At 39.0% G+C, this 12,266-nt stretch overlaps 1 protein-coding gene across 1 annotated transcript in view; it reads right to left on the bottom strand.

Moving 5' to 3' along the window:
- sntg1 (syntrophin, gamma 1) overlaps window positions 1-12,266 on the bottom strand; it is a 40,499-nt gene that overhangs the window by 24,892 nt on the left and 3,341 nt on the right. The window contains exons 2-4 of the mRNA XM_074651529.1: window positions 3,842-4,071; window positions 3,168-3,217; window positions 199-333 (exon numbers count right to left, since the gene is read on the bottom strand). Of these exons, the coding sequence (XP_074507630.1) occupies window positions 199-333; window positions 3,168-3,194 (162 nt within the window). The 5' untranslated portion in view covers window positions 3,195-3,217; window positions 3,842-4,071. The remainder of the gene's footprint in view (window positions 1-198; window positions 334-3,167; window positions 3,218-3,841; window positions 4,072-12,266) is intronic.

Here is a 12,266-nt window from a genome sequence, read left to right as displayed (position 1 = left end):
TCAAGAGATCACACTTGACAATGCACTTCATTGGGTCCTCAGCAATAAACCCGCTGAGTGTGAAGTCGGTCAGACAGACAGACGGGCAGACAGACAGACTGACAGACAGACAGAAGACTCCTTCCACTTTAGTTAGATGAGCATGTGAAGTGCGGCACAGTGACATTTAGTAATTATGAGACGGACTGGGTTACTTACACTCGAGTAAAAAGGCTCTCCTGACACACAGATGACATCTTGTTCTTGAATGGTCAGAATATCTTTGGCCAAGTGTAGTCGAATATTAAACGGCTCCTCATTACCTTCTTGCATCAAATAAATCCCAGTCTTTGTCTGCGAACAGTCAGAAAGATAAAATCATTCATCATCCCTCCACGACTGAAATTAACTGGCCATGAAATGAAATGTTGTTGAGAATACTCGCTACAGGATCAACATGGAAATTAGGATACACAGCTATGGCTGTTATTTTCTCTTTTACAACTTTCCTTGTTAATGTTAATGTTGGAACAAATAACCATATTCAGCAACTAAGTAATAAACACACATTTAGATTGAAAAAACACATAGGACAACTGCTGATTTATGGTTTCAAATAATGAGCAGGAGCAGCTTTTTATGAGTCGTGTGCTTTGTATACATTCACGCTGAGAGAAAAAATGATACCATCTAATTTGCTCTACGTGTAACGCTGATGAGGATGATGGCAAATTAAGAACCTGTGAAATTAAGTGGCTGGAACCGAGCTCACCCTCCACATTTGAATTTCCCTGCTTCATACAAGCGACTGTTTCCAATGATCCATTTAAAACATGCTAATCCGCATAAATTTGCATTCTGCGTATCCTTCCTCCTCCCTGGCTAATTGCGATGCCTGTCCTGTCCTTGACTTGAAAAGGTCTAAATAAAAGAAGCACCTTCACCTGACAAGACTGCTAATAGAAAAAAAGACACCAGTGTCAGCATCCTTGTCACCCGGGATACGCCGCTCATCAGTTAACAAGACAGTCGGTTGCATGGTTGCTATTCTTAGATGGAGGATCTCAACTGCAGGTCAAACTTGAATCAAAATCAGTGTATGGAGCATATTATCTTACGCCCGTAATGAGGAATGTGAAGAATCGAGCCTCCGTCTGCAGCTGTAGCGCGAGAAATTAAATGAGAGGCACATTAATTCACATTATTTGAAGTAATGTGTGTGCGAGAGTCATTAGCCGAGCAAAATGAGGGCAGTGGTGCCGTAACTGTATGCTGGGTCAGACGGCGTCTCACGTGGTTGAGCGTTGTTTGACCTGTTGTAGCGCTCGCATTGTACATAATTAGCCTCATTGCTGATCCTATCGTATGTTCATCTATTACTCTCCCCTCCCCATGTTGCTCCCGGGCTGCTTCACAGAAGCCCACTGCTCCTAAATGCTTAGGATGGGTTTAATACAGAGGTCAAATTTCATGTATGTACCTGCATGCATATGAGGATTGAAATAAAGTTAAACACTCCTCCATTATTATCTACATCATCGTCTCTGATCTGATAGCATGTGCATGACTATTTCCACTGCAGGATATGCAACAAGGACATGTCTTTCTAACCCAGGAGTGTACTAGTGAGGGTAAGTATCGCAGGGCCTAAAGTGAGGAGGGCCCTCAAAAAAACCCTGCTATTAAAAGTTATTAGCATTATAAGAAAACTATCACTTTTGGCAGAATAAGGCCTCGATCAGACAGAATGCGTTTTAGCAGCCTGGGGCAGCTTTTTATAATTGTTTGCAATAAGAGTGAAGCGTTTTGGGCGCTGCTTTTGCATTGCTGAGCACCTCATGTTCATCTGCTCTGTGTGCCTCGCATTTTTACAGCGCCCTGAACGCCTCGAGTTGAAAAAGTTCAACTCGGAACAGAAAAGCGCCCAACATCATTAGCGTTTTTTCTCATTGTGGTGACTTTTGCTGGATACCTGAAGCTTTATGAGTTTACCAACCGTAGTTACCATGATCTTAACAGAAAAAACAGCAGGAGGCAAATCAGTGTGGTACTTGAAATTTTGGGTAAATTGTTTTTATTAATTTAAATTGTACTATTAACTATTTTGGTCGTGCACAGTTCATGGTTTGTAATAAGGTAACGTTGGCACTCATTTAGTGGTTGCCTAGCAATATATAAAATAAAAAGACGCAGCAAACTGTAAAAAACGTTGTGTCTGATTGGGCAACAAAAAGGCAGTGCGGTGCGCCTCGCGTTTTCCACATGCAAAACGCACTCTGTCTGATCAGGGCCTTAAAAGTTTTGATTATTTCTTGTATCTAAAACAATATTAGACTGCGGTAATTCTGCCGATGCTGAGGACTTCAGGTGAACTTTGAAGCAGTCATGTCAAAAGTTAAGGTAAAATCAGGCTACCTAAAGAAAAAAGAAAGCCAGGAGCAAGAAAGAAAACAATCAAAAGGAAAGCAACTTGCTAGCAGTGTTGGCTTGCTGATAAATGAAGCAGCACTGGCCTCAGTGTGATTAAAAAGCCACAAAGAGTCGATCAACTGCAGGACAATCATCCTCCCATGTTACTGAGGATTTGAGTTCAAAAAGCGGATACCAAGTCACTTCAATCACTCATTTACTGCAGCACTTGCATCAAGAAGCCTGTTTTTTTCTTTTGTCTATTGTGATCTTTAACAAGTGTTACAATACTGTATGATATATTCTGCAACATATTATGTACACAAAAAGACAAGAAAAAAGAACATTAGATAATAAATAAATCATAAATCATAAATAAAAAATAAACATAACATAAAAAAGGAAAATAAATTAAAATAGACTATTGGATATGTATGTGTAAAAATACTTTTCCTTTTTTTTAAAGAGAGGTGTATTAAACGAGCATGGCTAATTCAGACTTTTTCCTCCTAACAGAATAGCGGCTAACTGGATTTTTTTCTCTTTAACAAGCCTGTTTTATTGTGTGTTTACTTGTTGATTGAGTTATTTGTGGAGGTGTAACAATGGCTGCATTAAAAAGGGGAGGGGGACATGCATATGCACAGGGCACCAGATTTATGTGCTGTTCTCGCCGCGTGCTTTCAGTGATGTTGTTTCAGGCACTTGAAAATGCCAAGGCTGCTTCTATAATCAGTCAATTTACTGTCAAAACGTTACACTGATTGAATCCTACCAACCTCTTCATTTGAAGTCTTGAAATCCATGTGCTACTACGCAGTGAGGGAAACTGTAATGGAGAAAAACAAGATTGAGTTAGACCGTGGGGGAAAATGCTTAATGACACTACGCCGACTCGCTGCGGCAAAACTATACGGCCGATTTAAACCAGCATTGTTAGCAGGATACCTATTTCCATTATAGTTCTGCCTTTCTCCTATAGAACTAGATATGTGCCTCTTCTAACTCAATTCAGCTGTGCAAGAAAGAAAAAAATCTCCATTGAGCAATCTCTGGAGGAAACTGGAGACCATTAAGCGTTAATGAATAATTCATTAGTAAAAGGTGAGAGCCCAGGTATCCTTATAAATGTTTCAATGTGGAATCCAGCGCTCCCAGAAATGAACTGTGGTGCCATATCTGATGCCTTGTCAGAGAGAGCATAAAACTGGGCCGCCGGAGGAGAAAACACCAGAGTTAACGTACCATTGCATTGTGGTTTTAAAGAATAGAGTGACACTACCAAGTATACGGTCTTGAGGAAATATTGTGCGAGAGCATCATTTAAATAAACCAGTTCCACTCAGTTTTAATCAGACACCACTGCCACTTGACTCGACAAAACGAGTACAAAACCAAAATGGCTCACTCTTGAATTATAGAACCCGTGCTGCGGAGGGAGCCGGAGACTTACCTCAGTAGAAAGGCCCCCAGCGCTTTGTACGGTGAGATCTAGCCATCAAGCGGCGAGTTGATCCCCGATCTGAGCCGTAGCAGAGGGCCACCCCGAATCATGGCTGTCAGACCTGGGTGGCTGGAGAGCAGTGCTGTCACCTCTCGTGGTCGGCTGTAGGCGTTGAGGAGCAGAATGAGACTATCGGGTAGCGAGGCTTTACTCCTGGCGGTCCCTGATCGGCGGCCGTGCTGCAGTAACAAGAACAGGATGTAGTTAAAGCATCACTTTGATACTAAAGCCTCATGCAGGTGAGGAGCTGCTGTTCAACACAAACAAAAAAATGTAAGTCTTTAAATAAAGCTCAAAAACAGAGCTGAATATTATTGATTGAATGCTTCTGGGTACGACTGAATAGATGTAATCTACAGTTGCCAGCAACACAGATGAGTGTGATGTCAATATAACTACTGCATATACTGAATCAGAAGCAATTCACAAGCTTTATTCCCCAAATAAGCACCTGGTACAGAAAAATGCAAGATTTAAAAGCAAACTCAGAACTGTGAATCCCATTCTTCAGCCTCCGATGAAGGATCCTCTCAAACACCTCACTCGTAAAAACTTGTGGATTTGCGTGCACGAATGCCAAAATGCAATTAACTCACATTCTTTCATTTTTTCTATGCCAAGCACAAATTACTCTTTTAAAGTGTAGCAGAGCTTTGAGAAACCCTTCTCGTTAGTATGCATTGTTGGCTCGGTGCCACCTTTTTGTTGATCGTTGTTCTACAGCAGGGGTCTCCAACCTTTTTTTTTCCTCTGAGAGCTAATTTGACAAAATGAAAGTGGCCGAGAGCTGCTCGCCACGTTTCAGCCACCGCAGTCATCGCCTCAATTACAATCCCGCCACAGGCGAGGGGCTTTTTGTGTTTCATCAGGGTGTGCGCCATCAAACGAATCCTCTGTTGCTTCGTTGGCCTTCTTCGTCAGTAAACTGTTGTCTTTTTAAATGTTGTTTTCAGCTCCTTTATCTTCTCTGTTCGTAGACTGCTATCAACTAGAAAGTCCCATGGAAAGTTGCTGTGGACTTTGGTGAAGTGGCGCTCGACGTTAGCCAGTTACTTCGCTAATAACGTCGCATCTTTTACAGACTGACACGCTCCCACCGCAAATGACACACACACCTTTGTCATTCACATTCATGGAAAAACTCTATTGCCCATTTCTCATGAAAATAGTTTATTTTTTGCCTTTTATTGGCTATTTTCTGCAGTCATTGTCAAATCTGGTGTGTGCTTGCTAGTCTGCTAACATCGCCTAATGTTAGCGCCTCACTGATGTAACCAAGCGTGAAAACAGCATTTAATTGACAATTCTGATTGTCAGACAATCTTTTTGTGCCAGAGGGGGGGTGGGATGTCTGTTAATTTGATTGGATATGAATTTAAAGAGGTTTACAGAGTGACTTTGTGTTATGAAATGTATGCAGCGTTACATATTCTTTGAACCTTTAGCGAACGAGCCACTCAGAAACGGATAGTTCACAAGCTATTTGTTGGAGAATACTGTTGTACAGGATTAAAAACTTCCGGTATATACATTTCAAGATACATTTCATGCATAAATCATACATGACTCCTGGTTATAGACCGTTTCAACAGAATTGCATTGCTAGGCAACAGCTTGGGTCCATCATGACCATCCGTATCATCATTGCGTCATATCTTTGGGGTACAACACATGTGTCATTCCCCAAAGCTCAAGATCATGCCCCAGCCTCTTTCAATAAGCCTTACAACAGGAAATACACTTTGAAATGTTTACAAGTGTGATATGACCCAATCTGTTGCCTAGAAATGCAATTCTATTGAAACGGTCTATACCATAGAATTAAAATATTCTATTTTTATATAGTCTATACATTAACAGTAGCCTTAATAAAACTGAATGCAGAAATCTTCTAGCTGATGTGATATCAGATTATTTTAATAACTTTCTTTATGTAAAAAGAAAAAAAAGTACATTTCCTGAAGCAATTCAACTCGTTAATTGTAAATCTTTTTACTAACATTTTATTTTTAGCTTTGTAAATATGTGTGTTATTTGGATTTTAATATGTTTAGATTGTATCCTTTTTAAGTTATATTATAGGTTTTATTTATCATTATTATTATTATAATTATTATTAAGGCTGTCTTGAATGTCGTCCCGCCCCGTGCACTATAAGGTCTAAAATTTGAAAACATATCTTGACTTATTTTGACTGATATTAAAATTGCGATATGATTTACGATAAAAGAGGGTATGATCATTTCTACATAATTATTATAATTTTCATTAAAAAACATTAAAATGATTATGGTGTGACTTTTGCAGGGATCTGTACCAAACAAAGATGCTTTCTTAAGTCTGTAGAATATGATGTGTAGGCCAAGACATCTCTGCAGCACGACAACATTTAATCTAAAATGGTATTTTGAAACACATTTCACCTTGACAATGATTTCCTGTTCATCCTCTTGAAAATTGCAGAAGGCCATTTGCCAAAATTTTGATTAATTGTGCAGCCCTTGTCCAAACAACATTTTTCATAATGGTTATAAGGTTAACTCAAGTTAAGTCAACTCATTTATGGGGATCTAATATGTTGACATATTGTACACTGAGTAGTCCGCTTATTATTAGAAAGGTATGCAGTCTAATCCAACAGCTCTGCCATGAATCCTACCCTCATGAAGGTGTAAATGTTTGTGTTTCAGAGAGATGTTGATTCAACTTCATGATCATTATGGAGGCTGTATAGTTTGTGGTGCTGTTGAACTCCAGTGTGTTATACTGAGTGATATTCCTGATATTTTGTCCACCCGATGTATATGGGTGAAATTAGACGTAATAGACTACATTCATTGTACCTAATAAACTGGCAGCTGAGTCTACATTTAATAGTATTTTTCAGTGAGGATTATAATATACTGCAGTATACAGAAGATGATAGTAATACTGTTAATCTGATAGAGGTTTGACAAAGTTCATGTTAATGATAATTGATTTATTGTTTAAGCCATTTTGGGGAGAAAAAATCCCAAAAGTCTGTCCATCTTCTTTGTCTTATTTAATATCATTGGGTTCAGAACGAAATAGTTCGGACAAAACAAGACGTCACCTTAAGCTCTGGCTCTTTTTAAAACAATTATTTTATATTTCATTGATCAAACAACTGACCTATCAATCAACTAACTGGCAAAGAATTCTGCAGATAATAATCCATAATTACATTGACATTTCTAGTAAGTTGTTATTATTCATATATACATGTATATGGAAAAACAGATAATGCACATTTTGCAATATAACTGAGGAAACTACTATTGATATGTGTCTGTCTCTAGGATAGCTTTTCTATGTGTGAAAGTATTCCTGTTCCACTGATTTATTATTGAAGTTTATTGACTTCAGAAATTCCATTTGAAATACAAGATGACGGTTTTTCTCCGCCTGCCGCTACTCTCTCCACATCGAGCTGTCGGAGACGAGCCGGCTCTGTAATGGATGTAATCCTGACATCATTTGTGGACCTGCTTTTAAAATGAATGTCTTCACGTGGTCAGCTGAAAAATGTGTCTGCAGCTCTGAGATGAGCACTTTGTCTTAGCAGGTGCCCTCCTGTGCGTCCAGTCAGTCCACAGTACTTCCCCTTTTTATTATTTGTCTGCGAGAACCCACAGATTAAATAAGCCAAACCTTTTGTGCCTTTTAAGTCGAGTCAGCGTAACTCCTTTTACAACCACGCCATCAGATATTCTCAGCCCCTCCAATTTGCCGAGCAATGTTTTTCAAATAATGCTCTTGTCTTTGACACAATGGCAGGAAACAGAGAGAGAGAGAGGAGCAGAGTTAGATTGTCTGGATGATGTGGAGATTGCAACGTGACATCTCCATCTCTTAGACCTGAGGACAGCTGCGGCCCGTACAGGATGATGAATGGCCGTTTGCGAACGCAGGTGGAGCAGCTGCCTGCAGAGTGCTCCGGCAAATGTAGTTTTATTACTCGAAAAATTGAGATGGGTTTCACTTACTGTACCGTTCACTTGTTCTGTGACCTGGAACATATGGTGGCTGGCAGTGCAGCTTTTTAATTTGGCGAGTGATGATAGCAGATATTATGTTACTCAAATATTATGGCGTCCCAAAAGAGTCCTGCTCAACATCAACAGCGTTACACCGACGACATTTCACAGTTTATGTTAGAAAACATAATGAAGTTTGTGTTGCAAGCTGCCAGCCTCCTCTGTTGTTAATGTACACCTTCCTGTGTCTCGTCTGCTTCCTTGAAATCTTCAATCTTTTCTGGAGAAAACACATAATGAAGAATTATGAGGACCTGTAGATTTATCTAAATCTGGAGGGGATGCTGAATTGTTTTGCGAATTTTGTTCAAAGTTACTGGATCTAGCTGGTTTGTGCTCTTGGTGTGAGAACATAAACTTATCGTTTTTCCTTGTTATTGTTACTTTAGTTGCTTTATACTTATTTTGAAAAGAGTGTTGCCAAACTGCTGAAGAGCTTTGTAGAAACGTTAGCTATAGATGTATGTAGACTTCTTTGTGTCTCAAACTTGAGAGCTGTAGCTTTGTGTTTGCCTTGTGGGTGTGTTTTTTGTCTGTTTGTTTGTTTGTTTTAGGTACAGTAGGTGGATAATAGGAATGGCTTTAAATGGAAGTTTTATAAAATAGTATAAAATAAGCCTTATTCATAGAGAAATGAGAGGCAAAGAAAGAAAATGTTTTCACTATTCCCCACTTGGTTTTAGTGCTGCAGCCGAGATTTACTCTCATTATTGATTAATCCGCAGATGATTTCCTATAATAATCAGTGGAGGGTTTGAGCTATAAAATGTCAGAAAATAGTGAAAAATGTTGATCATATATTGGCATGCAGAGCCCAAGGACACATGTACAGATTGCTTGTTTTTAGGGCTGTCAAAGTTAACGCGATAATAACGCGTTAACGCAAATTTGTTTTAACGCCACTAATTTCTTTAATGCATTAACACAACCGGTCTTCCGGAGGTTGTAGCGAGTGTAGTTTTAAAGCTAGAGTGAAGATACTGGCATCATATGAAACTATAAATCCTAACGAATCTATTGGTACCAACCATGTCATACTAGCTTGTCACGAAGGAGGTTAAATAAGAAAAACTGACATGGTCATTTTCAAAGGAGTTCCTTGACCTCTGACCTCAAGATATGTGAATGAAAATGGGTTATATGGGTACCCACGAGTCTCCCCTTTACAGACATGCCCACTTTATGATAATCACATGCAGTTTGGGGCAAGTCATAGTCAAGTCAGCACACTGACACACTGACAGCTGTTGTTGCCTGTTGAGCTGCAGTTTGCCATGTTATGATTTGAGCATATTTTTTATGCTAAATGCAGTACCTGTGAGGGTTTCTGGACAATATTTATCATTGTTTTGTGTTGTTAATTGATTTCCAGTAATAAATATATACATAAGTTTGCATAAAGCAAGCTATATGCCCTTTCCCATGTTGATAAGAGTATGAAATACTTGACAAATCTCCTTTTATGGAACATTTTGAAGAGAAATTTGTCATTAATTTGTGATTAACTTGTTTTAATCAACAGCCCTACTAGAAGAAAAATAGCAAGTATTTACAGTTTAGAAGCTGGAACCAGTGATTTCTTTATATTTTTGCTTAAAAAAGTAAAATTTTGAGGGCTTTTTCAGACAATTATAGGGCGCAAATGATAATGGCTATTTGCATTATTGATTAATCAGCCTATTATTTTCTCATTTAATCGTTTGGTCTATAAAATGTCAGAAAATGCGGGGGGAAAAAAGTCCATCAAAAGTTCTATGAGCCCGGGGCGGCACCTTCAAATGTGGTGTTTTTTCTGACCAACAGTCCTAAACGCAACAATATTAAAATTTACAGTGAAAAGCAGCAAAACCTCAAATTCTTTGCTTGAAAAAAAATACTTTTTCCCCTTTGATCATCAAAATTATTGCAAATTAATTCTATGTTGACTATTCTAATGTAAAGAATAGTGTGTGAACTCCTCTTCACCTGACGATTCCTGGACACATTAATAGACTCAACCGTCGGTCCCTCTCCTGCAGTGAACGGCTCGTGTAAAAGAGGTTGAAAAAAGAGGTAGCTGTTTGAACAGTTTTGTATTTACAGAGCACATCTTGTATTCAACAGGGCCGGTTTTGTGTGCCGCTAGAGGTGCTGCTTCTCCTTCTTTGCTTTCAGATTAAGTTCAAGATGGATCATTCAGGCGAGATGGAAAGAGTATCTCATCGTGTTTTCAATTCTCATAGAGCATTTGTCAAAATATATACCTCATAATTCAATACCTGAGTCCCAGCGGCAGTTAGTGGAGCCCTCCAAGCCTGATGCTCATAATTGATAGGCAGAGGAGTAAATTAGTGATGGACACATTTATAGACTGAGCTCTTGACCTTCCTGACTGTGATGTATGTTTTCTGGCAACAGGGAGCCACCAGATATCAGGTTGGTGCCATCTTATATCAGTGAGAATCATTTTATTAACGGTTATATCACTGGATATTAAACCATGGCTAGCAGACACTACTGGTCCTGCAGCATGTTTTATACTGAAAGGCTCCTTAATTAGATTGAAATCTCTTTTTTTGTTTCTTTAACATGGGATATAATGGTGCAGCGCCTGTGGCTAAATGGGCAAGTCAAGCATGTTATCTTACATGAGGGTCTTAATTAGGCTCAACGAGCAGGCTTTATACTACATTGAATAACTTAATTCACTCTTTTAATGACACTATATGTACTCTATGTATAGATATATAGTCATTCTTGTATTTCAACCACCGAGGCTCCAGCAGCCTCGCAGGGGAAGACTCGGGGGCCTAGAAATGGCACCATGCTGTGTGTAGAGTACATGAAAGGATTGAAAAGCTCAGCATATTGCTGAAGGCTACGTCGACATGAAGCTGCACATTCGAGGGACACATCTGCTCACTTACTAAATATAAAGTGGGGAAATATAGAACTGTCTCTCAATTGCTCCGGCAAATTATTAATGAATTCAAATTTCTTGGCATGAAACAAATGACTGTCAAAGGGATATAAATTAAGTTATGTAGATCATAAATAGCAGTACAAAGCATCAATTAGAAACTAACGAAGATCGTGTGTTTATTTTATTTCCTGGAAGATTTGCATGATTCCCTCTGGGTCATTTACAGCTGCAAAATGTGAAGTAATCACCTGAAAACTGCCAACAAAATATGACTACATATATGTAGGGCTGCAGCTAATGACTATTTTCAATATCGATTATTCTGTTGATTCCTTTTTTTTTATTATCGATTGAATCATTTAGTCTGTAAAATATTAGGAAATAGTGAAAAAATGCCCATCACAATTTCCCTGGAGCCCAAAGTGACATCCTCAAAATGCATTTCTTTTGTTGCAAAATGCAAAATTTACTTTACTTATTGTGATATTAAACAGAAAAAAGGAGCAAATCCTCACATTTGAGAAGCTGGAATCAGAATATGGCATTCATGCTTGAATTAAATAACTTAAATGATTAATAAAGTATCAAAATAGTTAGCAAATACATTTCTGTTGATCTACTAATCGTTTCAGCCCTGCATAAATGCTTGCTTAACAAATGCTTGTGGTGCGTTCACAACTGTTAAAGTAAGCAGAACCTACTGTATGACGCCCATACAGTCTGTTTTGCCATCATAAGCAAAAACTGTGAAGTGGGCTAATTGCTGCTCTGGGCTATTTTACTATTCACAGGTTGAATGAATTGCAAATGTACCAAAAAGAAACACAATAATGCAATTTACAGTGTACAAGAAGACAATCAGGGCTGAGCTGCAGCGCACCGTCAAGGCAGCGGTGTTTAACGAATAAGCAGACTCTCAACATTAATCAAATGTGACCTAAAATTGTCCGGCCTGGGCTACTTACATGTTGTAAAGCTTAAAAGGAATGAACAGAAAACCCAGTGTTGGAGGTATAGATGTGATCTCTAGGGGGTTTAGTCACTTGTATGTTAAGCAGCATGCTAGCATCATAAATCATTATGTGTAATCTCACCCCTTATTGCTTCACTCAGGCCAGTTATCACTTAACGTGTAGCTTTCAGTGTGTTGGTCCGTGTTGCAGCCCTGAACCTCTAAATCAGATGGGCTGCTATATGAGGCGCATATAAATGAGAGTTGTGTCTTCTGTCTTCCCCGCCACGAGACTTTGGTGTGCATTCGCTTCATTAGCCATCAGTCTCCGCCAAGACAGACTAATGGTTTTCTTGTCGCATGACAGTCAGTGACTTTGTAGCACAGACCCCTAATATTTCTTTTTCCGCACTCTCTGAGAGAGATATCTACTTTTATTTATGCTGCCCATGCATCACACTG

This window comes from Sebastes fasciatus, chromosome 11, assembly GCF_043250625.1.
Source record: "Sebastes fasciatus isolate fSebFas1 chromosome 11, fSebFas1.pri, whole genome shotgun sequence".
Classification (NCBI taxonomy): Eukaryota; Metazoa; Chordata; class Actinopteri; order Perciformes; family Sebastidae; genus Sebastes; species Sebastes fasciatus.
This window is presented reverse-complemented; position numbering and strand designations above follow the sequence as displayed.